Raw genomic sequence first — 27,642 nt, 5'->3', positions numbered from 1 at the left:
TGTATAAAATAGCTCAGGTGGGGAGCTGCGTCAGCATGCGTAGGCTGCAAAGGAACAAGTAAAGGTTTATTCCAGGCTGAAAAGAACGAAAACACAACGATTCGGCCATGGAGCCTTCTTCAGGTGTGAGGGTCTTCTTCAGGTCTTCTTCTTCCTCACACCTGAAGAAGGTTCCACGGCCGAAACGTTGCGTTTTCTTTCTTCTTTTTTTCAGCATGGAATAAACCTATTACTTGTTCCATTGTATAAAATATGCTGATCCATTGATTCTAATGCTTCACTTTCAGCCATCTGTATGAAAATAGTACCTGTCTTTACTCTCTAGGGAGTGCAATGTTAAAGGGAAATATCTGCCTCTCACGCTATTAACGTGTCTTGCGTTAGAGCGACAAACACTGTTCGGCCATCGCTGGCCGCTAGATGGCGCTATTGTGAACTAGACCCCGGGCTTGTCGCTGTAGTGCTTCGCCGCTAGATGCCGCTATTAACCACGGATCCGATGGTAGCGGGACTCCAGCGTCTCATCTGAAGGAAATGTTTGTTCCTTTACCCGCGGTTAGGAGGTAGTGTGCTGGAAACAACTTTGGGCAGCAGCGATAATGCCGTCTCTAAAAATCTCAGCAGAAAGCATTTAATAAGGGCAAGGTCGAGGGTGAAAAACAGGACTTAGCTGACGGACCGGAGGCAACAAACGTAAGAACATGAACAGTTCTTATTGTGAAGGTTTTAAATATGTCTGGGAGGTCAACACATGCAGCGAGGAGACGATATTTTTTAATCATTTTTATTTAATTGAATTCCATGAGCTTTGCTTAAAAGCAGCCGTTAATCTGCTGACATAATAATGACATTGCATTGCCTTAACACTGTCGCCGCGCTCGTCAACCGGAACTCCGCACTGTGGAAATAAAACAGCGAACAATTCTGTACATTCCAAGGAAAGGTACGCCGACAGGCTCCTTTACATTAGTACGAGTACACATAACGTGTGCACACCCCCCCCGAACAAACACACTCTCCTTCCGGCTCGGGACAGAGGTGTACACACGCCTCTCCTGATCCCTTTCTTCACCGCTTCTCCCAGCTCAGCGTCGCGGGGGAGCCAGATCCAGGGCTCAAGGCAGGATCCACCCCGGATGGCACGCCAGGCCACCGCAGGGCCACACGCAGACGCACACCGGCGCGCCAGTTTTTCCAGATGCCAACTGAGCTCCCAGTTACCTGTGTGTCCTTGGACTGGGGGAGGAAACCCACAAGGACATGGGGAGAACATGCAAACTCCTCACAGACAGTACCCCCGGAATTACACCCAGGACCCCAGCAATGTGCGGTCCACAGTCAGACACAGTGATCACACACAGCCCGGTGTGTGTGTGTGTGTATACAAACACACGCACTCACTCCCCCACACGCATACACAGGTGCACACACACACTCTCCTTCACATTCAGACCGTTATACACCCCCTCAATCCCCCACCACTACAGGAAAGTCAATATACAGCACACACTCTCTCTCACAGCACACTACAGCAGACATTATCAGCAGTCTGTCAGAAAGGGGCTGATACTTCAATCCTTAGCGCTTGTCCATATTTAGTCTCAGCCGAGGGTGATATGATTGTGAACGCTGTGACTTTGAATGCTGGTCTTTTGCTGTGGTTACAGCTCGCTGTGTCCTGATAAGAGGGAGAGAGTGCAGGCAAGTCAGACTGCGGCAGCCCAGGGCGAGCAGGTGTAGGAGCCATGTCCCCGTCCCACACTAATGCGTTTGATTCTCGGTTAGCATTCTATATAGCGCCTTTTCCGAGGTGAGCACCCCTGGAGAGAGAGCTCTGCAGACCCGCACGGCCTGCTTCTGGCAGGGCTGTGTCGTTGTCTCCCAGCGAACCTCTCTGCACGCATGATCCCTGAACTGCCCTGGAGCAGTCCACACACAGAAGACGACAAAGCAATTGCTCAGCTTAAAAAAAAAAAGAGCATCTAGAGAGCCTGTAACCCTTGTGAACCATTTGCATGAGCATCTGCATCAGACCCTGTATGACACCCAAAACGCTGGGCTACACCAGTTGCTGCTGTGTTAGTGTCTGCTCCTTTTTGTGCCGGGTGTTGAGTCGAGCACAATGTTATCTCCGTTTCCAGGGGCACTGGCTGCACAGAGGCACAGTCTGAATATGTGTGCTTATACCGGTCTGTACTGGAAAGGAGATCTGAGCTATGCATGTGCGTGTGTTAGTAAAGCAATCTGGAGTCTGCGCCTGTACTGTGCCAGCTCCAGTATGGTGCCAGTGCTACCCCAGTGTAGTCCAGTTCTGACCCAGCTGTCCAGGGCCTGGAGGGGAGGGCACAGGGGTGCCGGGTTCCTCAGCACAGGGATTTGGGCCGAACCTTGGGGAAGAGCTGCAGAGACAAGAAGCAGGCGAGATCAGAAGCTGGGCTCGTATGAGCTGTGCCAACAAGCGGGGCATCAAGAAAGCACACTGCGCCCTCGCTGTCCTCTTCCTGCGTCTTCCTTCTGTCAGTCTCCCCTCTCCTGGTCTCTCCTGGCCCCCCCTCCTCTCCTCCCTCCCTCCTCCCCCCCTCTCCAATTCTAGTCTCCTCTCCCTCCTCCTCCTCCTCCCCTCTCCTGTTCTGGTCTCCTCTCCCTCCTCCTCCCCTCTCTCTCCTCCCCTCCTCTCACCCCTCCTCCCTCTCTCCCCCCTCCTGTCCTGGTCTCCTTCCCTCTCTCCCCTCCTCTCCTCTCTCCCCTCCTCCCGTCCTGGTCTCCTCCCCTCTCTCCCCTCCTCTCCTCTCTCCCCTCCTCCCTCCCTCTCTCCCCTCCCTCTCTCCCCTCCTCCCTCCTCTCTCCCCTCCTCCCTCTCTCCCCTCCTCTCCTCTCCTCTCTCCCCTCCTCCCTCTCTCCTCTCCTCTCTCCCCTCCTCCCTCTCTCCTCTCCTCTCTCCCCTCCTCCCTCTCTCCTCTCCTCTCTCCCCTCCTCCCTCTCTCCTCTCCTCTCTCCCCTCCTCCTGTCCTGGTCTCCTCCCTCCTCACCCCGAAGTAGTTGTTGGGGACGTATCCCTCCCTGCCGCAGAGCGAGGCCCACCACCACCTCTCGGGCCCCTCGCGCCGCAGGATGGTCACCATGTCCCCCTCGCGGAAGCTCAGCTCGTCGGGGGCCTGGGCCTGGTACCCCCACAGCGCGTACAGCACCCCGCTGTTCTCCACCCCCATGGCCTGCTCGGCTCCTGGGCGCGGACAGGGGAGACAGAGGTCAGAGTCCGGGGAGCGGCGGGCGGGCCCGCGGCGGTGTGGCGCTCGGCGCGGCGGCTACCTCGCAGGAAAGCCTCGCACTCCTCGAACCCGGGGGCGAAGGGGTCGCACTTGTCCACCGCCGTGGCGCCGTCGCTCTCCGTCACCGCCAGCACGGCCGCGCCGTTCCGCACCAGGTACTCGCACAGCGAGCGGTCGTTACAGGAGGCGGCGCAGTGCAGGGGCGTCCTGGGGCAGCGACAGACAGGAGGTCAGGGGTCAAACGGACAGGGGGTAGCGTGGAGGAGGTCAGGCTGGCGGTCAGGGGTTGGGGGAGTGTGGAGGAGTCAGGCTGGGGGTCAGGGGTCAAGGGTTCAGGGGGCAGAGGGGAGTGTGGAGGAGGTTAGGCTGGGGGTCAGGGGTCAAGGGTTCAGGGGACGGGGGTATCGTGGAGGAGTCAGGCTGGGTGTCAGGGGTTGGGGGAGTGTGGAGGAGTCAGGCTGGGGGTCAGGGGTCAAGGGTTCAGGGGGCAGAGGGGAGTGTGGAGGAGGTTAGGCTGGGGGTCAGGGGTCAAGGTTCAGGGGACGGGGGTATCGTGGAGGAGGTCAGGCTGGCGGTCAGGGGTTGGGGGAGTGTGGAGGAGTCAGGCTGGGTGTCAGGGGCCAGGGGTCAGAGAGGAGTGTGGAGGAGGTTAGGCTGGGGGTCAGGGGTCAAGGGTTCAGGGGGCAGAGAGGAGGGTGCAGGAGGTCAGGCTGGGGGTCAGAGGTCAAGGGTTCAGGGGGCAGAGGGGAGTGTGGAGGAGGTCAGGCTGGGGGTCAGGGGTCAAGGGTTCAGGGGACGGGGGTATCGTGGAGGAGTCAGGCTGGGTGTCAGGGGTTGGGGGAGTGTGGAGGAGTCAGGCTGGGTGTCAGGGGCCAGGGGTCAGAGAGGAGTGTGGAGGAGGTTAGGCTGGGGGTCAGGGGTCAAGGGTTCAGGGGGCAGAGAGGAGGGTGCAGGAGGTCAGGCTGGGGGTCAGAGGTCAAGGGTTCAGGGGGCAGAGGGGAGTGTGGAGGAGGTCAGGCTGGGGGTCAAGGGTTGGGGGGTGTGGAGGAAGTCAGGGGTCAGGGGGAGCGTGGTGGAGAGGAGAGAGAGAGAGGGATCGGAGGGTAGCGTGGGTGATCTCACCAGCCATGGCTGTCAGGTGCGCTAACGTTGGCTCCAATTCGCACCAGGAAGTCGACCACAGTGTAGTGCCCCCCGCAGATAGCATTGTGCAGCGCGGTGATGCCCTCATCATTGGGCTGGCTGGGGTCACTCATCTACAACAGCACAGCACAGCACAACTGTTGCACAATGCACTAACATCACAAACACTGCAGCACAACTAACACTACAGCACTGCAATTCGGTTACACAGCACATGGGACACTGTCCAGTCAGACACTAACACAGGGACACAGAGCTGAGACACTAAGACAGGAACATGAGAACACAGCATACACAATGGTTCATGGTAATATAATGGCTCAGTGCTGTATCACAATCAGCGAACACCACTTCCATGACACGTCACTGACTGACTGTACCTCCTGCACTGCTCTCTGCACTGTCTCCAGCTCTCCCACCAGAGAACCATCCAGCAGCAGCACCAGGGGACTGAGCCGAGCCCGGCGCCCCGAACCCTTCCGATCTGGACCGCGTTTCAGGACAGACTTCAGCCCCTGAGACAGAGAGAGCAGGAGATTAATACAGACACACTGGACACTCCAGTACATTAACACTGCACTGAGAGAGAGGGGTTCATACAGACACACTGACTGGACACTCCAGTACATGAACACTGCACTGAGAGAGAGAGAGAGGGGTTAATAGAGACACACCGACTGGACACTCCAGTACATTAACACTGTACTGAGAGAGAGAGTGGTTAATACAGACACACTGACTGGACACTCCAGTACATTAACACTGCACTGAGAGAGAGGGGTTAATACAGACACACTGACTGGACACTCCAGTACATTAACACTGCACTGAGAGAGAGAGGGGTTCATACAGACACACTGACTGGACACTCCAGTACATTAACACTGCACTGAGAGAGAGAGGGGTTCATACAGACACACTGACTGGACACTCCAGTACATTAACACTGCACTGAGAGAGAGAGGGGTTAATACAGACACACTGACTGGACACTCCAGTACATTAACACTGCACTGAGAGAGAGAGGGGTTAATACAGACACACTGACTGGACACTCCAGTACATTAACACTGCACTGAGAAAGAGAGGGGTTCATACAGACACACTGACTGGACACTCCAGTACATTAACACTGCACTGAGAGAGAGGGGTTCATACAGACACACTGACTGGACACTCCAGTACATTAACACTGCACTGAGAGAGAGAGGGGTTAATACAGACACACTGACTGGACACTCCAGTACATTAACACTGCACTGAGAGAGAGAGGGGTTAATACAGACACACTGACTGGACACTCCAGTACATTAACACTGCACTGAGAGAGAGAGGGGTTAATACAGACACACTGACTGGACACTCCAGTACATTAACACTGCACTGAGAGAGAGAGGGGTTAATACAGACACACCGACTGGACACTCCAGTACATTAACACTGCACTGAGAGAGAGAGGTTAATACAGACACACTGGACACTCCAGTACATTAACACTGCACAGAGAGAGAGAGGGGTTAATACAGACACACTGACTGGACACTCCAGTACATTAACACTGCACTGAGAGAGAGAGGTTAATATAGACACACTGGACACTCCAGTACATTAACACTGCACAGAGAGAGAGAGGGGTTAATACAGACACACTGACTGGACACTCCAGTACATTAACACTGCACTGAGAGAGAGAGGGGTTCATACAGACACACTGACTGGACACTCCAGTACATTAACACTGCACTGAGAGAGAGAGGGGTTCATACACACACACTGACTGGACACTCCAGTACATTAACACTGCACTGAGAGAGAGAGGGGTTCATACAGACACACCGACTGGACACTCCAGTACATTAACACTGCACTGAGAGAGAGAGGGGTTAATACAGACACACCGACTGGACACTCCAGTACATTAACACTGCACTGAGAGAGAGAGGGGTTAATACAGACACACTGACTGGACACTCCAGTACATGAACACTGCACTGAGAGAGAGAGGGGTTAATACAGACACACTGACTGGACACTCCAGTACATTAACACTGCACTGAGAGAGAGAGGGGTTCATACAGACACACTGACTGGACACTCCAGTACATGAACACTGCACTGAGAGAGAGAGGGGTTAATACAGACACACTGACTGGACACTCCAGTACATGAACACTGCACTGAGAGAGAGAGGGGTTCATACAGACACACCGACTGGACACTCCAGTACATTAACACTGCACTGAGAGAGAGGGGTTAATACAGACACACTGACTGGACACTCCAGTACATTAACACTGCACAGAGAGAGAGAGGGGTTAATACAGACACACTGACTGGACACTCCAGTACATTAACACTGCACTGAGAGAGAGAGGTTAATATAGACACACTGGACACTCCAGTACATTAACACTGCACAGAGAGAGAGAGGGGTTAATACAGACACACTGACTGGACACTCCAGTACATTAACACTGCACTGAGAGAGAGAGGGGTTCATACAGACACACTGACTGGACACTCCAGTACATTAACACTGCACTGAGAGAGAGAGGGGTTCATACACACACACTGACTGGGCACTCCAGTACATTAACACTGCACTGAGAGAGAGAGGGGTTCATACAGACACACTGACTGGACACTCCAGTACATTAACACTGCACTGAGAGAGAGAGGGGTTAATACAGACACACCGACTGGACACTCCAGTACATTAACACTGCACTGAGAGAGAGAGGGGTTAATACAGACACACTGACTGGACACTCCAGTACATGAACACTGCACTGAGAGAGAGAGGGGTTAATACAGACACACTGACTGGACACTCCAGTACATTAACACTGCACTGAGAGAGAGAGGGGTTCATACAGACACACTGACTGGACACTCCAGTACATGAACACTGCACTGAGAGAGAGAGGGGTTAATACAGACACACTGACTGGACACTCCAGTACATGAACACTGCACTGAGAGAGAGAGGGGTTCATACAGACACACCGACTGGACACTCCAGTACATTAACACTGCACTGAGAGAGAGAGGGGTTAATACAGACACACTGACTGGACACTCCAGTACATTAACACTGCACTGAGAGAGAGAGGGGTTCATACAGACACACTGACTGGACACTCCAGTACATTAACACTGCACTGAGAGAGAGAGAGAGAGTTCAATCAAACTTTATTTGACAGAAAAAAACAAAAGTATTAATCAAGGGTCTTAAAACTCTATTTTAAGAATTAAGAGGAAAAAAAAAAAATAAAAATAAATAAAAATCATAATTGAAATAAAACTCTTTCATTATTTATGATCCTGCACAGGACATTTCCAAAACACCAAAACTTTTCGAATGTTCTGAGGTCATTATGCGATTTGTAAAACAAAAATTCTAAAGATATCCTGCTCTTCACCAACCCTTCGAACATCCTCACCAAGTCTACAGACCCGGAACCAGAGATCTTATTTTTCCGAGTCCTGTAGATGGTGAGTTTGGCCTGGCCCAGCAAAAAATTAGCGAGGAGGGTCTGAGTTTTCCGTTTTTTTGTGTGACCTACCCCAAACACGAAGATAACATTGTTGAAGGCCAGGCCAAGGTTGGTGAAGAGCCGGATCAGTACGGCAAACATGGGCGACAGGCGGGGGCAGGCGCTGTAGCAGTGGAACACCGTCTCCCTCTGAGCGCAGAAGGGACAGGCGTCAGACACCGCCGGGTCCAGAACCGACACAAACGAGTTGACCCCCAGGATGGTGTGCAGGACCCTCCACTGCAGATCACCAGCCCTCTTGTTGAGGGGAAATCTGTAGAGGCTACCCCAGGCAGGCCGGACGTCATCCGGCACTCCCAGACGAGCCCTCCAGGGAGTGTCAGGGAGCGCGGACAGCTGGGCCTGGTGCCTAGATGTTACGACTAGTCTGTACAGACATTTCCCCCCAACACCAGCTAGAGACCTCTCCTCTGAGGCAAGGGGCTCAAGGAGAGATCCCGTCGGTCCGGGACTGAGCGCAGGAGACACTAGCAGACCAGGGAAAGGAGGCTGTGTGATTGGAATGCGATGATCCTCAAACAGACCCTGGATCAGCAGCATCTCCTCGAGAGGCAGAGCAGAGCGAAGCTGACTGAGAAACCTGTCTACACACCGCCGCGAGTGTAGTCCCAGCGCGTCACACGCCCACTCCACGCTGCGCCAGCAGCCCTGATCCACGTCCAGCAGGTGGTGGAGCTGTGTGATGTTGGCGTGGACCAGTCTGCTGGTAAAGTCCAAGGAGCGGCCCGGTTCTATGTCCATTCGTAGATTGTGTATTAATGGTTCCCTGAGTGTCCAGTATAGACTGGGCCGCTCCTCTTCCCTCTGCACGCGCAGATGCCGCCAGGCCTCCAGGAGACTGCGCTGGAAAGGCGGCAGTGGAGACAGGTCAACCCTGCTGGTGTCCATTAGGAAGAGCACACAGTCGAGCCCGAGGTGTCCTGCTCGACGCAGCAGGGTGAAGGTCAGCTCCCTCCAGGACAGCGAGGCCGGGCCGAACAGCAGCTTCTGCACTGCCTGCAGGCGAAAGGCGTCCACTCGGCTCCGGATGTCGATAAGTCCTTGCCCTCCGTCTTCTCTGGGCAAATAGAGGACGCCCCTCCGCAGCCAGTGCAGTCCGTCCCAGAAGAAGTCGAGGAGCGTGGCCTGCAGCTCCTCGACCAGTCCGGCTGGTGGCTCCAGGCACACCAAGCGATGCCACAACATCGAAGCCACCAGGGTGTTGACAATCAGAACCCGGCCTCTGTAGGAGATCTGGGGGAGCAGCCAGCGCCAGCGGTCCAGACGACCTTTCACTTTTTCAAGGAGCCCCTCCCAGTTCTTTTTCACGCTGGCCTCATCCCCCAGGTGCACCCCCAGGTATTTGAGTCCCCCTCTGGTCCAGCTGAGCCTCTCTGGCAAGGCTGGGGGACCCATCTCGCTCCACTCCCCCAGGAGTAGGGCGCTACTCTTGGCCCAGTTCACTTTGGCTGATGATAGCCGCTGGAAATCACTTAAAGTTGTCTGTAGCGCCCTGACATCCTGTTCTCCACTGACCACGACCATGATGTCATCAGCGTACGCCGAGATCTTGACAGTGGAGTCGGGGCAGCCCGGGATGGACAGGCCCCTGATGACCCGGCGCAGCTGATGTAGCAGAGGCTCGATGGCAAGGGAGTAGAGCATTCCTGAGAGTGCACAGCCCTGCCTGACTCCCCTCCGCACTGGAAACGGAGCACTCAGCCCTCCGTTGACCTTTAGCACACTGAAGATGTCACTGTACAGCACCTGAATCATGGCAACAAAGACAGGGCTGAACCCGAAGGACCTCATGGTCCTCCACAAATACTGATGTTCAACCCTATCGAAGGCCTTTTCCTGGTCTAACGAAATGAGACCAGTGTCTAAACCCAATAGTCTGGAGGTGGCCAAAACATCTCGAATCAGAAATATGTTATCAAAGATTGACCTTCCGGGCACGCAGTACGATTGGTCGGAGTGCACCACAGACCCCAGCACCACCTTCAGCCTGTTGGCCAGAGCCTTGGACAGGATTTTATAATCCACACACAGCAGGGCAACAGGTCTCCAGTTCTTAATGTCACACAGGTCCCCTTTCTTGGGCAGCAGGGTGACAACAGCTCTCCTGCAACTCAGTGGCAGATCCCCCTGCTCCAGACTTTCCAAATATACATCGAGCAGGTCAGGACCCAGCACAGCCCAGAAGGCACGATAGAATTCGGCTGGCAGGCCATCGAGACCAGGGGTCTTGCCATTGCTCAAGCCACTGAGTGCGGTGGAGAGCTCCTCCAGGGAGAGAGGCCTCTCCAGCCCTGCCCTTTCCTCTTCGGGGACCTGTGGAAGGTCTTTAAGGAACCTGCGTGTGCGGACCGAGTCCTCACTAGCCTCGCTGGAGAAGAGCGCTTTATAGAACTGCACGGTCCTCTCCTGGATCTGCCCGGCCTCGTGCAGCTCCTGCCCTGTCTCCGAGCGCAGGCAGTGGATCTGCCGGCTCTGGCCCGGTTTCTTCTCTAGGCCGAAGAAATAGCGAGTCGGGGCGTCTACCTGTGATGCACTCTGAACCCTAGAATTTATTAGAGCTCCTTGTACTTTTGTGTCCAGAAGGCCAATGAGTGATTCTTTTTGGGTGTGGAGGTCATCAATTAGCCTCCTGTCTGCACGACACTCCAGAGCCTGGTGGAGCTCCAGAATGTCTCTCTCCAGAGCCTTCATGGACTCACGGATACCTCTCGTGACACTTCCAGTGTACTGCTGGCAGAACTGGCGAATCTGCACCTTGCCAATATCCCACCACTGCCTCAGGGAGACAAAGTGGGCTTTCTGACTCCTCCACTGCTGCCAGAAGAACACGAGGCAGTCGCAGAAGTGAGCATCGTCAAGCAGCTGGGTATTAAAGTGCCAGTAGGCACTGCGGGCCCTCACTGATGGCACAGCGACTGTGCAGACAGTGAGACAGTGGTCCGACAGGCCCACTGGACAGATGGAGCACTGCTTGACGATGCTGTAATGATGTTTACGGCAGTAAAGTCGGTCTAGCCTGGCCAGAGAGAGGGTATTCCCCCTGACCTGGGCCCAGGTGTACTGCCTCGTGTCCCCATGACATCTTCTCCAGATGTCAGTGAGGTCAGACTTGACGAGGATCCTGCGCAACTCCCTGGCCGACGGGCCATGTGGCTCTGCGTGATTCCTGTCCAGTGTGCTGCTCTCTGTGCAGTTGAAATCCCCCCCCAGGAAGACCAGCTCTTCAGGCTGGCAGGTCGCCAGTGCAGTCTCAAGCTCCCTGAAGAGGGTGACCCTCTCCCCGCCGTCGGTGGGAGCGTAAACGTTAATAAAAACAAAGGTTTTCTTTCCGATAACTACTCGCACGAGTAGCAGGCGACCCTTCACCACCTCCTGGACGGCGATAGAGAGGGGCTTGAACCCCACAGAGAACAGCACCGCGACCCCCGCGCTCACAGGGGACCCGTGACTGTACACGATGTCCCCCTGCCACTCCCGCTGCCAGGCGATGATGTTGGAGCTGTCGGTGTGGGTCTCCTGCAGGAAAGTCACCTGCAGGTTCTTTTCTTTGAGAATCTCCAACACCGCAGCTCGCTTCAAAGCCCTCCTGCACCCATTGGTGTTCAAACTCCCTATCCTAATGTCGCCCATGTTTGCGGAAAAGAAAAAAAGAAAAAACATAAAACACGAACAGACATGTAGCACGCAGACGGATAGTGAAGTGACGTGAGGGACAGGACTCATTCGTGCTGAGGTGCGTTCCGCGGTCCTGCCCTGATCTTACCTAAAAGGCTCTTCAGGCGCCATCTCTCCTGATCGCTGAAGTCATTCGCACCCGAGCCCCTCTTCAGATGGCGCGTCGCGGAGAGGACAAAGAGCTCGGTGTCGGGAAAAAAGTCCTCGACCACAGTTCCCCTCTTACCTTTAGTCTTCTCTAAGAACTCCCTAATGCTCTGGAAACTGTAGCCTCCTCTGCAGCTCCGCCGGGCCGAGGAGCCCGAGGCGAGAGAGGAGTCGGTGAAGCCGCCCTCGTCGTCGCTCCCGGACTCCGAGGAGCTCCGGGCGGCGGCGGCGGTGGCGGCGAGGACACTCCAGCGCGTCCTCACTCTCCCGGTGTCGGAGTCACTCGCGGCCCCCGGGCCGGCGACAGAGCCGCCCTCCACCGAGCTCTCTGTGCTGCGCTTCTTCTGCACCGCACTCTGCACAGATTTTTTCGTGCGCTTTCTCCGCGGCGTCTTAAAACCATCATCTATTTTTTCAGATGATAACTCATTTCCTCCCCACACCGTGTCTGCAATTTTCGCTGGCGCTTGAGACGCGTTTCCCCCTGTCGGTGTCACTACCTGCTCTCTCTCTCCCTGACTCTCCTGAGCAGCGCTCATCTCTCCGCCAGCGCTCATCTCTTGCTCTCCGGTGTGGGGGGCTCCCTGCTCTTCTGAGGGCTGCGGTGGTCCACTCTTTACTATCTGCTCTCCTGACTGGGACGCCACCGGCTCGGGCTCACCTGCTCCCTCCAGCGATCTCCTCTCCTGCACCCCGGCCGTGGGCTCTGACTCCCCGCTGCCTCCCTGCGCTGCTCCGCTCCCCGCTGCCTGGCGCTGTCGGCTAGCCTCCTGTGCGCCCTGGGGCTGAGGCTCCCTGCCTGTCTCTTCCTCCACCTCCGGGCAGTTCTTCACCACATGCCCCTCGCTCCCGCACCTGAAGCACTTCATCGATTCCGAAGTCACGAATACAACATAGTCGCAGCTGTCAATACGAAATTTAAGGGCCACATTGATCTCTTCCGTGGGGTTTTTTAGGATGACGTAGACCTGTCTCCGGAAAGAGACGACGTGCTTCAGCTGCGGTGCCCTGCAGCCCAGAGGGACCCTCCTGATCGGAGAGACCACCTGTCCGTATCGGGACAGTTCCCTCTCCAGCAGCTCGTTCCTCATGAACGGAGGCACGTTGGAGAGGGTGATCTTTCGAGCCGGGGCCGCGAGAGGCAGTACCGGGGTGAAGGTGCCGTCCAGGACAACTCCCTTCTCCACCAGGGTGTTTGCCAAATCGGTAGACTGCAAGAAAATGACTATACCTCCACTCATGCGGGAAGCGGACCTGATGTTCCTGCAGCCCACGACCTCCCCGACCGCAAGAACGCACCTCTCAAGCGGACAGAACTCCGCAGGGGAGATTTTCACACCATGGCGACGAGTTAGTTTCTCAAAGGAGAGGTCTGGAGGATCAGAGCCTCCAGAACCGGCCATGATGAGAAAATAAACCCCGCTTTTCCCCAAAAAAGACAGAAAAACACAAACCCAGTGAAGAAAACACCGCCACACGATCAAACCCACCGAAGCTCCGCCCACTCACTCACTCAGTCTCGCGAGAAACACACAGAGAGAGAGAGAGGGGTTCATACAGACACACTGACTGGACACTCCAGTACATTAACACTGCACTGAGAGAGAGAGGGGTTAATACAGACACACTGACTGGACACTCCAGTACATTAACACTGCACTGAGAGAGAGAGTGCTGGGAGCAGGCAGGGGAAGTAGCGAATATGAAGAACAGATGTATCTGAGGGGGAAGAGAAGCAGAAGGATGGAGGTTTCGAGAAGGAGGGAGGGGTGACAGTCAGCCATGTGCACCCCCTCTCACCTTGGCCTGGGGCGCCGGCTGGGGGGCCGGCGTGGGCGTCTCCGCGGCGGCCGGCTGCAGGGGGGGCTCCTCGCCCTCCGAGGAGCTGCTGCCGTCGCTGGCGGGCTCGCCCCTCTCGGCCGGGCGGCGCGCGGCCCCGCGCCGGAACAGCTTGCTGATGATCTGCTTGTACTGGTTGGTGGGGACGGGGGGCAGCTTGGGCAGGGGCTGCGACGGGTCCAGGGAGCCCCGCTTCTTCAGGGCCCGCGGGATCTCCCCCAGGATCCGCAGCATCTCCCTGCGGTCCGGGATGTCCTCGCTCTCCGGGACCACGACCGGCTGGAGCCGGGTCGGGCTGAGGGGCCGGGGGACCTCTTCCGGGTCTCTCTCCTTCTGCACCTCCGGCTCCGACCCACCCCTGGTCCCAGTCCCAGGCCCGGTCCTGGTAGCAGCCCCTGTCTCAGGCCCGGTTCCGGCCCCCGCCCCTGTCCCAGGCCCGGTCCCGGCCCCCGCCCCTGTCCCAGGCCCGGTTCCGGTCCCAGGCCCCGTCTCACTTCTCTCCCAGGGAGTGCTGACCAGCTCGGGTTCCAGGTCGTCATCGGGGTGCGGCGCTGTCCCAGAAACACAGAGAGAGGGAGAGAACTTGAAGCTGGACAGGAAGGAAACTCCAGCGCTGGACCGAGAAGCAGAAGAGGCCCTGTCCTGCACACCGGAGCCGATCCTGAAGGGAGAGGACAGTCCGCGACTGGACCCAGCTCCGGCGGGGGGACTGGCCTGCAGTCACAGGCCAAGGGCGAAGGTATTTAACAGGCGTGACTGTCTGCACGACCGAGATCATCTATCATCGTATTCCTGCCACGCTTGTGGATTCGGCACAGGGGGCATCACCACCCTCTGCAACTGGATTCGGGACTTTCTGACAAGCAGACTTCAGGCTGTCAGGCTTGGAAACCACACCTCCGGCACTGACTCTGAACACTGGGGTCCCCCAGGGGTGTGTGCTTAGTCCATTGCTCTACTCCCTCTACACCCACGACTGTAAGGCCAAACACAACACCAACTCCATCATCAAGTTTGCCGATGACACCACAGTTGTAGGTCTGATCACAGACAACGATGAGAGGGCCTACAGGGAGGAGGTCAATCTCCTAACAACATGGTGTGATGACAACAACCTCACCCTCAACGTCAGCAAAACCAAGGAGCTGATCGTTGATTTCACGAAACTGCAAACCGGACATGCCCCTATCCACATCAACGGGACTGAAGTGGAAAGGGTCAGTAACTTTAAATTCCTTGGTGTCCATATCACCGAGGACCTCACCTGGTCTCTCAACACCACCTGTCTGATCAAGAAAGCGCAACAGCGCCTGTACTTCCTAAGACGGTTGAAGAAGGCTAAGATATGTCCCCAGATCCTCACTAACTTTTACAGATGCACTACAGAAAGCACACTGACAGGCTGCATCACAGTGTGCTATGGCAACGGCAGTGCTGCTGACCGCAAAGCCCCACAGCGGGTGGTGAAAACTGCCCAGTCCATCACTGGGGTTACCCTCCCATCTATCCAGGACATTTATGACAGACGGTGCTTGAGGAAAGCTCTAAGCATAATCAAAGACCCCACACACCCCAGCTACAGACTTTACGATCTGCTACCATCTGGAAAAGGGTACCGGAGCATTCGGGCCCGGACTACCAGACTCAGAGACAGTTTTTACCCCCGCACTATCAAACTGTTAAACTCCCAGCCTCTCTCACTCTCACCTCACCTCTCACCTATGATCTGAACCTCACAGTGCCTTCTTCCTTTCTTTCTTACCAAAAACCCAAACACACATTGAAAATCTACCTCTACCATACATGTCAAAAGCTCACTCCCCATAATTTCTATCCCTTTATTTTATTCTGTTGATGCATATTTTTGTACATAACCTGTTACCTTTTTGTTGTTTTGCACATTGCCTGTTGTTGTTTTTTTGCACACTGCCTGTTGTCTCTGTCTTTCTTTTGCTACACAATTGTATTGTTGTTGTTGTTTTTTCTCTTTGTACTACTTATGTCCGAGAGCTAGCTAAATAGCATTTCGTTATACCATATACCATGTATATGAGTGTAATGACAATAAACTTGAACTTGATTTGTGGGCGGAGGGGGTCAGTTTGGATGGAGAATGCCCCCCTTCACTGCTGTTAGTTCTCATCCTTGAAGGGCGCTATATTAGAAAAGCGACGATCAGTGATTTTTCTATTTGAACCGCCTTCTTTTAAAGGCGTGGGGGCAGACGTCCATCGGGATCATGTGTGACCTCCCCCCACTACCCTACACAGTCCAGTCCATGAGCAGAAAAACCCATGCCCCCAGATAAACACCCCACCAGCAGGGGGCGCTGTTTTTTTCTGCTCATGAAATGAACTGGGCCCCCCCCCCCATACACAGAACAGTGGAGGGAAACATACACAGTTTCCTTTTGCTGCCTACCTCCTTCGTAGAAAGCGAGGGGTCTCTGCTCGGGCCTGGGGGGTGGCAGGAACTGGCCCTGGCCCGGCTGCGTCCTGGGGTACATCGTGAGGCCGCCCCCCCGTGGGTGTGGGTACTGCAGTTGCATGATGACGGACAGGGGGATGGGGCGCCGCAGGGGTCTCTGGGGCGTGGAGGGGGGCATGGGGATGCGGTTGATGATGGGCTGGGGGGCGTAGGGAGAGGGGGTGCGGGGCTTGGGGGACTGCAGGGGCTTCCCCTCGCCAGGACGCTCCGAGGGAAGGGAGAGGTGGATGTTCCTGGGAAGGGAGGAGAATTGCGGCAGAGAGGGAGTCTGTCCGTCCTGCAGGAAGAGAGAGAGGAGGGGAGGGATTAAAAAGCAACGGACCAATGGACCACTCCATTCGGGGTGAGAGCAGCGAGCCCCTCCACAGACGGAGGCAGGAGTCACAGAAGGACTCACCTTCATGGCCAAGGGTGGGGGTGCATCAAGGTTGGACTCTCTCCAGTTGCCCGGGGCCACTGAGGGCCTCACCCAGTCCGCCCCTGAAACACAGCAGCAGAGGAATGAGGGCAGAGACAGAGACAGAGGCAGAGGCAGAGGCAGAGGGCAGAGGGCAGAGGGCAGAGGGCAGAGACTGAGGGCAGAGGCAGACAGCAGCAGCACTACTTCCTACTCACTGTCGTAAGGCTGCTGTGGTTTCCGCTCGACCGGCACGTCCAGGTTGGACTCGTTCCACTGAGCTGGCGGCCTCTGTCTCTGCACGCCGTCGTCTGAGAGAAAGAGAAACGTGTACCTGATCCTCATGGGTGAACTGCGCCGCATTCCAGTACACACCGACGCTGCCCTGCACCCTTCCGCTCTCCACAGCGCGAAACCGCTGGTGTGCTCTACACTCGCGGCAGTCTGGGTCCTTACCTGATATCCTCATGTTGCGAGGCAGGGTGTGGGAGATGTGGTTCCCACCGATTGGTCGGGAGGCGGAGTTCCTGTCCATTGTCCCGCCCATGCCCCACCCCCTGGGGCCGGACTCATACTGCGGCATCGCTGTGGTGGACCGGGAAGGGGAGGGCCCCCTCCGCAAGTGCTTGGACTGGTCGAAGGGCGAGAGGCCGGGCTCGGAGCTCACTGACGTCTGGGGGGAGGGGCTGCGCTCCTGCTGGCTCAGGCTGCCTACAGCGGATTGGCCGCTGCTGTATTGCATCATCCTGGAAGGGGAGTGGCACCGCTGGGTGCGTGGGGATTGGTTCGGGGGGGTCAGCTGGCCACCAGAGTATGTGGAGTCAAAAGTCGGGGGGAGGGAGGAGAAGGTTTTTTTACTCATTGGGGGTGTGAACTGCCGGGAGTAGAGGGAGGAGGACATGCTGGGGGGGTCAAACTTGTTGCTTCCTGACGCCAAGTCCAGCGACCTGTAGGAGGCACTACTCCCAGATTCCACGGCGCTGGAGCTGTATGGCAGCGACTGGGAAGCCTCCTTGTTATCCCAGGTGTTACGCCCCATTCCCGCTGAGGAACTGGGAGCACTGGTGTTCTGTTCCTTCTTGGGGGTCTCCGACCTGGACTGCTGACTGGAATTAGAGCTCTGAGGCACAACAATGGGCAAAGTAAGGCAAGGAAGTGACCACATGAGCAACAGCAGGTCCGTTCCGCATGTAACTTGCAATAGTGGACAAGGACTGTTGACCGAGGTGGGCTGTGTAATAGTACATATACTGTTATATAGTATATAGTAGAATATGTACTATACTATGTATAGTAGTGCCCTTATACTATACTATGTATAATATATATAGTGCAATACTGTCTGTTGTATGTGAAACTCCTAAGCAGGGGCACTTCAGTACCATGTGAACTGGACAGCCAAGAATGTGCTGGACAGATGTATATTATACCATGTGTGTACTCTGCATGTAATATGGCAAGTGCAGAGAATAAGATTATTGTGTGTGCTATATACAATACTGAAAGGAAAAGAAAAGAGACAGAAGATTTTGGCTGTGGAGCCTTCTTCAGATGTTCTTCAGGCTTCTTCACAACTGAAGAAGGCTCCACAGCCAAAATATTCTCTTTTCTTTTCCCTTCAGCATAGATTAAACATTTACCTGTTCCTTTGCAGCCTGTGAATACTGATGTAGCTACCTACGTGAAACTTGAAAGCACAGTGTGTGCAGCACCATGTATATAATACTGTGTTAGAAAGCACAGCATGTGTACTATATTATACACAGTTGTGTAATGTGTACATAGTACAGTATGTGTATTCGATAGTATAGTGTGTGCATTATGTGAAGTACTGTGTATATAATACAACATATGTAAAGAGAGCACAGTGTGTTGTGTATAATATACAGTGTGTTTAGTGTGTGTACCTCTTTACTGGGCTTGGCAACCTCCTGAAACAGGCTGTCAAACTCCTTCGACAGCTCGTCTGCTGTTGCCAGAGAGGCGTTGAGATCGCTGGTCATTTTGTCCACTATGGATAGACACAAAGACCGTCAGTCACCCACTGGTGTACAGACCCACAGACAGGTAGCTCGTGGGAAACAGGAAACAGCTGCAGACACACACAGCTGCACAGACTCAGACTGTATACAGCAGCAGTAGCTACAGTGGCTTAGCAGCAGTCTCCATGTCCCAATACCCTGTAGAAGAGCACACAATTATCCAAAGCTTTGTGAGAGTTCGGGACAGTCCCAAAACTGCCAGAGGTTCTGTACTCACGGAAGTTACTGCTGCTGAAGTTGACTGGATTCATGGTTGCGGCTTTGTCAAGAGATCCTTTAACTAGGCACTCTTGCTCAGGGATTAGAGACCTGGACCAGAAAAAAAGAAAAAATGCTCAATTAATTGGCCCTTATTTTTTTTCCAGTCTAATCGATAAGTCTGCCCCGATGACTACTATAAGAGAGGGTGACGTTTCTGGCTCATGTCCCCATTCACTCCATCCTCTGTGCACCAGCACGCTACCAGCCAGCAGGGGGCAGTCTCACTAAGTGCTATTTATAACCCGAAATGCAGGGTTGCCACTGAGCCCCATATGATCAAACCCCTTGGGGCGGAGCGGTGGCTCTGTGGCTAAGGATCTGTGGCTGGAAGGTTGCTGGTTCAAAACCCGCAGCCGGCAGAGGAATCCTACTCCGTTGGGCTCCTGAGCGAGACCCTTAACCCCAACTGCTCCAGGGGCGCTGTACAATGGCTGACCCTGCGCTCTGACCCCAGGCTCTCTCCCTGTCTGTGTGTCTGTGTGTCTCATGGAGAGCAAGCTGGGGTATGCAAAAAGATCATTCCTAATGCAGGAAATTGTATTAATATTATATGTATATTAATAATATAATATATTTAATATTATTATTACTAGCTGTAACCCCAGTACTATTTTTGCAGGAGGTAACTCTCTCCATCTGTGAACAGATCGTAATTGTATTCATAGCTGCGCTCCATTTTTAAAGTTGAAATTTCCAACCCCGAAACTACAGAATGCCGACTTGCATTGGAACGGCCAGGGCAGAGACAGTAACACAGGTCTTGCAGCTTCTCCGTGTTGTTTAGCTGCTTCTGCTAGGAGCAGCTGAACAGGTTTCAGCAGGTGGTCCCGCTTTGCCCTCATGTGACTCCTGAGGCAGGGTTTGAAGGTAGAGCGCAGGGGTGGGGGAGATCAAATCGGCCAGCCCAGCGCCGACTCTCTTTGTGGGAAAACAGGATTTTCGTGGTTCCAGAGAACTGCCTTCTTCTCGAGTCTGAACAGGCAGTGCTCTTCCTGCCCTGGCAGGGCTGGCACGGAGCACAACACACCTGCATGTGCGTGTGCGTGTGCGTGTGCGTGTGCTCACGCAGAGACGGCAGCTTGTGTTCCCACACTCCGGAGCACGGGAGCGCTCATTACGTCTGAAGTTAGGAGCACAGCCCCTTACTTGAATTTCGAAAAAAGAGAATAGGAAATTCTAGCCTCAAAAGCCAGCACACATGAGCCTTAACCAATGATTGTTCAACTGTGAAAAGAAGTCACGGCTATAGTCTTACAATACCACACAGCCCAGACTGGACTAGCAATCTCTAGACTATAGAGTTACAATAGGACACAGACAGGACCAGTGATCACTGGACTGTAGGGTTACAATATGACACAGACTGGGCCAGTGATCTCTGGACTGTAGGGTTACAATAGGACACAAACTGGACCAGTGATCTCTGGACTGTAGGGCTACAATATGACACAGACTGGACCAGTGATCTCTGGACTGTAGGGCTACAATATGACACAGACTGGACCAGTGATCTCTGGACTGTAGGGCTACAATATGACACAGACTGGACCAGTGATCTCTGGACTGTAGGGTTACAATAGGACACAGACTGGACCAGTGATCTCTGGACTGTAGGGTTACAATAGGACACAGACTGGACCAGTGATCTCTGGACTGTAGGGTTACAATAGGACACAGACTGGACCAGTGATCTCTGGACTGTAGGGTTACAATAGGACACAGACTGGACCAGTGATCTCTGGACTGTAGGGTTACAATAGGACACAGACTGGACCAGTGATCTCTGGACTGTAGGGTTACAATAGGACACAGACTGGACCAGTGATCTCTGGACTGTAGGGCTACAATATGACACAGACTGAACCAGTGATCTCTGGACTGTAGGGTTACAATATGACACAGACTGGGCCAGTGATCTCTGGACTGTAGGGTTACAATATGACACAGACTGGGCCAGTGATCTCTGGACTGTAGGGTTACAATAGGACACAGACTGGGCCAGTGATCTCTGGACTGTAGGGTTACAATAGGACACAGACTGGACCAGTGATCTCTGGACTGTAGGGTTACAATAGGACACAGACTGGACCAGTGATCTCTGGACTGTAGGGTTACAATAGGACACAGACTGGACCAGTGATCTCTGGACTGTAGGGTTACAATAGGACACAGACTGGACCAGTGATCTCTGGACTGTAGGGTTACAATAGGACACAGACTGGACCAGTGATCTCTGGACTGTAGGGTTACAATAGGACACAGACTGGACCAGTGATCTCTGGACTGTAGGGCTACAATATGACACAGACTGAACCAGTGATCTCTGGACTGTAGGGTTACAATAGGACACAGACTGGACCAGTGATCTCTGGACTGTAGGGATATGACACAGTCTGGACCAGTGATCTCTGGACTGTAGGGTTACAATAGGACACAGACTGGACCAGTGATCTCTGGACTGTAGGGGTACAATAGGACACAGACTGGACCAGTGATCTCTGGACTGTAGGGGTACAATAGGACACAGACTGGACCAGTGATCTCTGGACTGTAGGGATATGACACAGTCTGGACCAGTGATCTCTGGACTGTAGGGTTACAATAGGACACAGACTGGACCAGTGATCTCTGGACTGTAGGGTTACAATAGGACACAGACTGGACCAGTGATCTCTGGACTGTAGGGGTACAATAGGACACAGACTGGACCAGTGATCTCTGGACTGTAGGGTTACAATAGGACACAGACTGGACCAGTGATCTCTGGACTACAGGGTTAGAGTATGAAATACAAATATAAATAGAGTACAAAACAGTGGTATAATTACAGGCTTAACATTAGTGAGAGTGAAGTAAGGGAAACAGCAGGTGATGTACACTATAGCCTATAACCCACAGAGCAGCAGGTACTGCAGTGGGAGAAGAAAGTGCATTTCTCTTCTAGACAGCTGCTGCGCAGACAGGCTTCCCAGGAGAGAGAGAGAAGGGCTGTGGTCTGTGCAGTTTCACTGGGAGAAGGAGGCAGGGTGTATTCCTGTTTCGGTAACTGCGCCCCTCAGCCTCCTCCTCCCTCCACCTCGCTCCCAGTTTCTCCCTTCCTCCCAGCTCAGTCACTCTCCCTCCCTCGCTCCTTCCCTCTGTCTCGCGCTCCCAGCAGCCTGCACTCCCTCTCTCCGTACCCCCCCCTCGACTTTCTCACCCCGGACTCCTGCCCTCTGCCCCTCTGTGACCTCTCTCGCTGGTGGCCTGCTCGCCTCCTCTTCCTCACTCTTCCTCTCCTCCTGCCCTGTCACCTGCACCCCCTCCCCCTCCCGTTCCACAGCCCTGCTTTCAGATCAGCCTTACTCAGCAGCGTTCAGTTCTGCAAAGGCAAGGGAAGGGCGGGGAGGGGGGTGTCGTCTTCACAAGGGATCACAGCACACAGCTGAACCGTGTTTGCCTGGAGGGCAAGGTCATCATGTTTGCAGGCTGAGTATCTCTCACCTGCAGCCTGACTCAGCCCCTTTCTCTCTGCTCTTATTCCCAACAGTGGGATGACTAAGGGAAAACACAAAAGGATGAGACACGGATTAACAGCTCGCCCAAGAAGAACAGGCCTGACAGTGCTGCTAATATAAACCGCTGCTTCTCTGAATGCTTCTCCTTTGTCTGCAGGTGTGAGCACGAGAATGTGCAAGCCAGCACAGAAAATGGGTCAAACAAATTCACAGGATATTTCGAGATCTTGCAAAAAGAGCCCCAGGACTTGCTTTCCCGATTGGCCGCCCCCCGAGAGACACGGGGAGGCTGCAGGAATCGGGGTTCTCCACTGCTCTCAGGCTCTTCTCTTCAGCAGCCCGATTGCTGTGTCAAACTGTGAGCCTGTAACCACTCTCCCCAGTCCCTGCAGTGGGTGTGTGTGTGAGTGAGTGTGCACGTGAGCACAGGTGTGAGTGTGCACACGTGTTTGTGAGTCTGAATGAGTGTGCACATGTGCAGGAGTGAGTGTGAGCGTATGCGTGCAACAGTCAAGGTCAGTCTGGTGTATCTGTAACTGTACCCCTCCTGAGCTCCGGGGGGAAGAGGAGTCTGATAAAAGACGGATCTGAAGCCGTGCGGAGGGACCTGCGCTCTGGGCGAGCTGCAGGCTGAAAGCAGAGCGCAGCACAGGGCTTGGGAACGTGCTGGATGGAATGCACCATTGCCCTGCAGAGATAAGGCAGGAAGGGCAGCCACTGTGAGAGCTGTAAACATGTTGAGCCGGCAGAGGTGGAATGTTATCAGACACCAGCATTCCTGTGTCTGGGAGTCCGAGCCCTGACACTCCTTCTCCCACATGGCCTCCCTCTGTCTTTCTGGGCCTGATCACTTTTTCATCCCTCACAGTTCTCACTCTGTGTCAGTCTCTGAAGCCTTTGTTTTTGTTTTTTGGACTGTTTCCTTTTCTATTTTATTCCTTTTCTTTCTCTCTAGGGGCTCTGCCATGGCTGCCAATGCAGGTGTTTCCCCGGGCGAGGCCCCACCCATCGCCCACACAACGTGCTGCCCCGCCCCCTGGGTGTGCAGCCACGCCCCCACCCCACACTCCTAATCTGTGCTTATCAAGCAGCTCTTCCTAATAATAATATAATAATAATTGCTTACACTTGTATAGCGCAGCATCCACCATAAGAACTCTGCCTATGGGAGCGACCCTCCACACCTCCTGCCAGGCATTCACCACGCAGGGTGTGAGGGCCAGTTGGGTTGTTCTCGGTTGATTGTCTCAGAGTTTGAATTACGGGTTTGAATTACTGCAGCGCTCCCAGGTTTCGGACAGGGGAACTGGGTTAGAGGTGAGGGCATGTCAGATCCACAGCTCTTTCGGAGAGAGAGCAAAACCAAAATGATTTACAAGTCCACGTTTTACTGGCTTCCCCTGGGACTGGGTAAGGAGTCAGAAGGCATCTGCACAGCCCCACCAGCGCCCCATCTTCCCCCGGCACCCCACTTCCTCATGGGGCAGCGCCATCAAGTGCCCCGTTAGTTCACACGGGCAGCTGCGTGATCAGCCTCCACTGAAACAAGTCTCGTAACAGCCCGTTCTCAGCGCACGGCAGTTTGCCAGGAGAGCCCAGGAGAGCAGTCATGCTGGAGCCCACGGGCACACGGCTCTGCTGTACCGCCCGAGCGACACCGGCTCTCCGGGCCTGCGGGCGCCGGCGCCGACTCAACTCCACAGCACGCAGGGTGACAGAGGCAGCAGACGGAAATGCAGACGCTTCCAAAATCTGTCACCGCAGAGGCAGCGCTCACTTGTGGACAGCTTTCACGCAAACCAGATGTAGCCAAGAACACCGCGCACTGGTCAGATGACACGGTTTTAAAATTTTGAAGTGATTCAGATTGTTATAAATGTGTACATAGTAACACTCCTCCATACATTACAGGGCTGTTCCACTGACCGTACTCTGTATCCAGTACTACAGTATCACAGACAGATCTCTGGGCCAGTGATCTCTGGACTGTAGAATTACAATAGGACACAGACTGGACCAGTGATCTCTGGATTGTAGGGTTACAATATGACACAGACTGGACCAGTGATCTCTGGACTGTAGGGTTACAATTTGACACAGACTGGACCAGTGATCTCTGGACTGTAGAGTTACAATAGGACACAGACTGGACCAGTGATCTCTGGACTGTAGAGTTACAATAGGACACAGACTGGACTAGTGATCTTTAGAGTGTAGAGGTACAGTAATAGTTGAAAGAGGGATGCTGCACACTGACAGATAATGAAGGCATCAGGATCACAGGATGATAGCTCAGCTTCAGATTGGGCAACACACATTAACAAAATCAGAGGATGGTGTCAAGTGTGTGTTGGGTGAGTGCACATCAAGGAGGTGGGTGAAAGACAGGAATAGCAAGAAACTATCATTAAATTCAAATTTGTGACTCAGCGTAGGAGGACAGTGCCAAGGATAGGCCATAAAATTAAATGCAGTGATTCAGGGACAGGAGATTTAATGGCTCAATGGGAACAGCTATCAGCTGTAAAATCTGGCTCATCCTCAAACAGAGCTGAACAATGGAAAGGCAGGACCATGCCAGGCAGGAAATAGCTGAGGAGTGGTGCTGGTCCTGGATGAAAGCCATGCTTCCCAGGCACCGGTGTGTGTTTTTGTGGACAGGTAGTGCGGAGCTTTGGAAAAGCTCCCAAATACAAATCAATCAGACCAAAACACCATTTATGAAAAACTCAAAATTTTGGAATTGGCTATCAAAGACAACCAAAACCCCTTAGACTCCCCAATCACTGAGCAGGAGCTACTGGACAAACTCCAGGCCCTCAGACCACGCAAAGCCTGTGGCCATGATGGAGTCATAAATGAGATGCTGAGACACAGCAGCCCAAAGTTGCAACAAGCCCTGCTCAAACTCCTCAATCTCATCATGACAGCTGGTTGTTTCCCCGAAACCTGGAACCAAGGACTGATCACGCCCATCTATAAAAGTGGAGATAAACTCGATCCCAACAACTACCGGGGCATCTGTGTGAACAGTAACCTGGGGAAGGTATTCTGCATTATCCTAAATACACGAATACTGGCCTTCCTTACCGAACACAATGTCCTGAGTAAAAGTCAGATTGGCTTCTTGCCAGATCACCGCACATCTGATCACATTTACACCCTACACACACTGATAGACAAACACGTCCACCAAAAACACAAAGGAAAAATTTTTGCCTGCTTTGTCGATTTCAGAAAAGCATTTGACTCGATTTGGCATGAGAGATTGTTTTACAAACTACTCCAAAGTGGCATAGGGGGCAAAGTGTACGACATCATTAAATCAATGTATTCAGAGAGCAAATGTGCAGTGAAAATTGGAAACAAAAGGACTAAATTCTTCACCCAAGGCCGCGGGGTGAGACAGGGCTGCAGCCTGAGCCCAACACTGTTCAATATCTATATCAATGAATTAGCCGGAATGTTGGAGCAGTCTGCAGCTCCTGGTCTCACACTACTTGACACAGAAATCAAGTTCCTGCTCTACGCAGATGATCTGGACAAGACCAGAGTTATGGTTTTCCAGAAGAAAGCCAGACCTCAGGGAAACAGGTACAAATTCACACTGAACAACAACACATTGGAGCACACATCCAGCTACACATATCTTGGTCTCACCATCAGCTCTTCTGGGAGTTTTGACCTGGCAGTGAAGGCACTGAGGGAGAAGGCACTCAGGGCTTTCTACGCAATAAGAAGGAGGCTGTTCAACATCAACCCACCAACAAGAATCTGGCTCCAAATATTTGAAAGTGTAATCCAACCCATTGCCCTATACGGCAGTGAAGTGTGGGGTCCCCTCACAGACCAGGATTACACCCAATGGGACAAACACCCCACAGAAATTCTGGAGATCTGTAGAAACATCCTCCGTGTGCAGAGAAAAACTCCTAACAACGGGTGCAGGGCCGAATTAGGCCAGCACCCACTATTGATAAACATACAGAAAAAAATATTAAAGTATTGGCTACACCTAAAAAACAGCGACCAAAATTCCTACCACCACAAAGCCCTGCTGAGCCAAGAGCTGAGCCCAAAACAGAGCCCCCTGAGCCAGCTGGTCCTGAGGCTCACTGACCTGAGCCACACCGATACTAACCAGCCTCAGGACAGCACTGCTAGAGCACCACAACCCAGACGCAACCACATCACAGCACAGATCAAACAGCAATATCTCACACACTGGGACACACACAAACAAACACAACATAAACTGGAATGCTACAGAACCCTAAACAGACAATACACACTAGCCGAATATTTGACCAAGTAAAGAGACAACAAAAAAAAACAGACCCTGATGAACTACAGGCTCAGTGACCACACCCTGACCATAGAAACTAGGTGACACAGGCAGACCTGGCTGCCCAGAGAGGACAGGCTGTGCTCCCACTGCCAGCGGGGAGAAATAGAGACAGAGGTGCACTTCCTACTGCACTGTGACAGATACTCTGGGATTAGAGAAACATTCTTCCCGAAATTCAGAAATCTAATCCCAGAGTTCCCACACCTGCCAGAGTCACAACGGGTCCCAATCCTACTGGGAGAGGGAGGAGGGAACTCAGTTGATCTGGCAGCCCAGTATGTGATCTCCTGTCACAGCCTGAGGAACAGCGAGTCTGTCTCCCAATAATGCTCCAGCCGCCTACAGTATATGTCAATATTTTATAATATGTCTTTGTTGTAAATGTCGGTAATATGTCTGTAGATTTTATTTTACTTCTATTTTTTGTTTTGTTCCATGTTAATTTTATTATTTTTATTTGCTTTGGCAACACTGATTGTACCCATCAGTCATGCTAATAAAGCACCTTGAATTGAATTGAATTGAATAGTGCGACTCCCTGCTGCAGAGAATATCACCAAACACTACAGCAGTGCAGTACAGTGCTGTGCAGGGCATTGATGTTCAGTGCTGTGCAGGCCATTGATGTTCAGCACCATGCAGGGCTGTGCAGGGCATTGTTCAGCGCTGCAGAGCGGTAAAGAACAGTTGGTACTGCAGTAAGTACAAGGTGTGTATTTACACAGCCACTCAGACACTGAGGCTTGGAGTGGTTAATCATTTCCCAGCTGTAGGCTTGTGTAAACACAAGGGCTGGGCCTGCAGATTCCTCTCAGTTCATCTTGAACCTCGGCCCCTGGGATCTGTGCGGGATCGCGCGGGAACCATGGCCCCTGGGATCTGCGCGGGATCGCGTGGGAACCAGGACCCTGTGGCACCTGAGCTCCTTCAGATGAGACAGGAAACGGAGTCGCTGACTGCCTGGTCATTACAGTACCCCA

At 53.5% G+C, this 27,642-nt stretch overlaps 1 protein-coding gene across 1 annotated transcript in view; it reads right to left on the bottom strand.

Moving 5' to 3' along the window:
- Positions 1-2,327: 2,327 nt before the first annotated feature.
- ppp1r13l (protein phosphatase 1, regulatory subunit 13 like) overlaps positions 2,328-27,642 on the bottom strand; it is a 31,634-nt gene continuing 6,319 nt past the window's right edge. Inside the window, exons 2-13 of the mRNA XM_069186454.1 lie at positions 18,774-18,865; positions 18,422-18,525; positions 16,971-17,634; positions 16,733-16,825; positions 16,515-16,597; positions 16,052-16,394; positions 13,592-14,181; positions 4,793-4,927; positions 4,392-4,525; positions 3,310-3,476; positions 3,030-3,223; positions 2,328-2,399 (exon numbers count right to left, since the gene is read on the bottom strand). Coding sequence (XP_069042555.1) covers positions 2,364-2,399; positions 3,030-3,223; positions 3,310-3,476; positions 4,392-4,525; positions 4,793-4,927; positions 13,592-14,181; positions 16,052-16,394; positions 16,515-16,597; positions 16,733-16,825; positions 16,971-17,634; positions 18,422-18,525; positions 18,774-18,807 — 2,577 coding nt within the window. The 5' untranslated portion in view covers positions 18,808-18,865 and the 3' untranslated portion in view covers positions 2,328-2,363. The remainder of the gene's footprint in view (positions 2,400-3,029; positions 3,224-3,309; positions 3,477-4,391; positions 4,526-4,792; positions 4,928-13,591; positions 14,182-16,051; positions 16,395-16,514; positions 16,598-16,732; positions 16,826-16,970; positions 17,635-18,421; positions 18,526-18,773; positions 18,866-27,642) is intronic.

The sequence above is a fragment of the Lepisosteus oculatus genome, chromosome 3 (genome assembly GCF_040954835.1).
Source record: "Lepisosteus oculatus isolate fLepOcu1 chromosome 3, fLepOcu1.hap2, whole genome shotgun sequence".
Lineage (NCBI taxonomy): Eukaryota > Metazoa > Chordata > Actinopteri > Semionotiformes > Lepisosteidae > Lepisosteus > Lepisosteus oculatus.
This window is presented reverse-complemented; position numbering and strand designations above follow the sequence as displayed.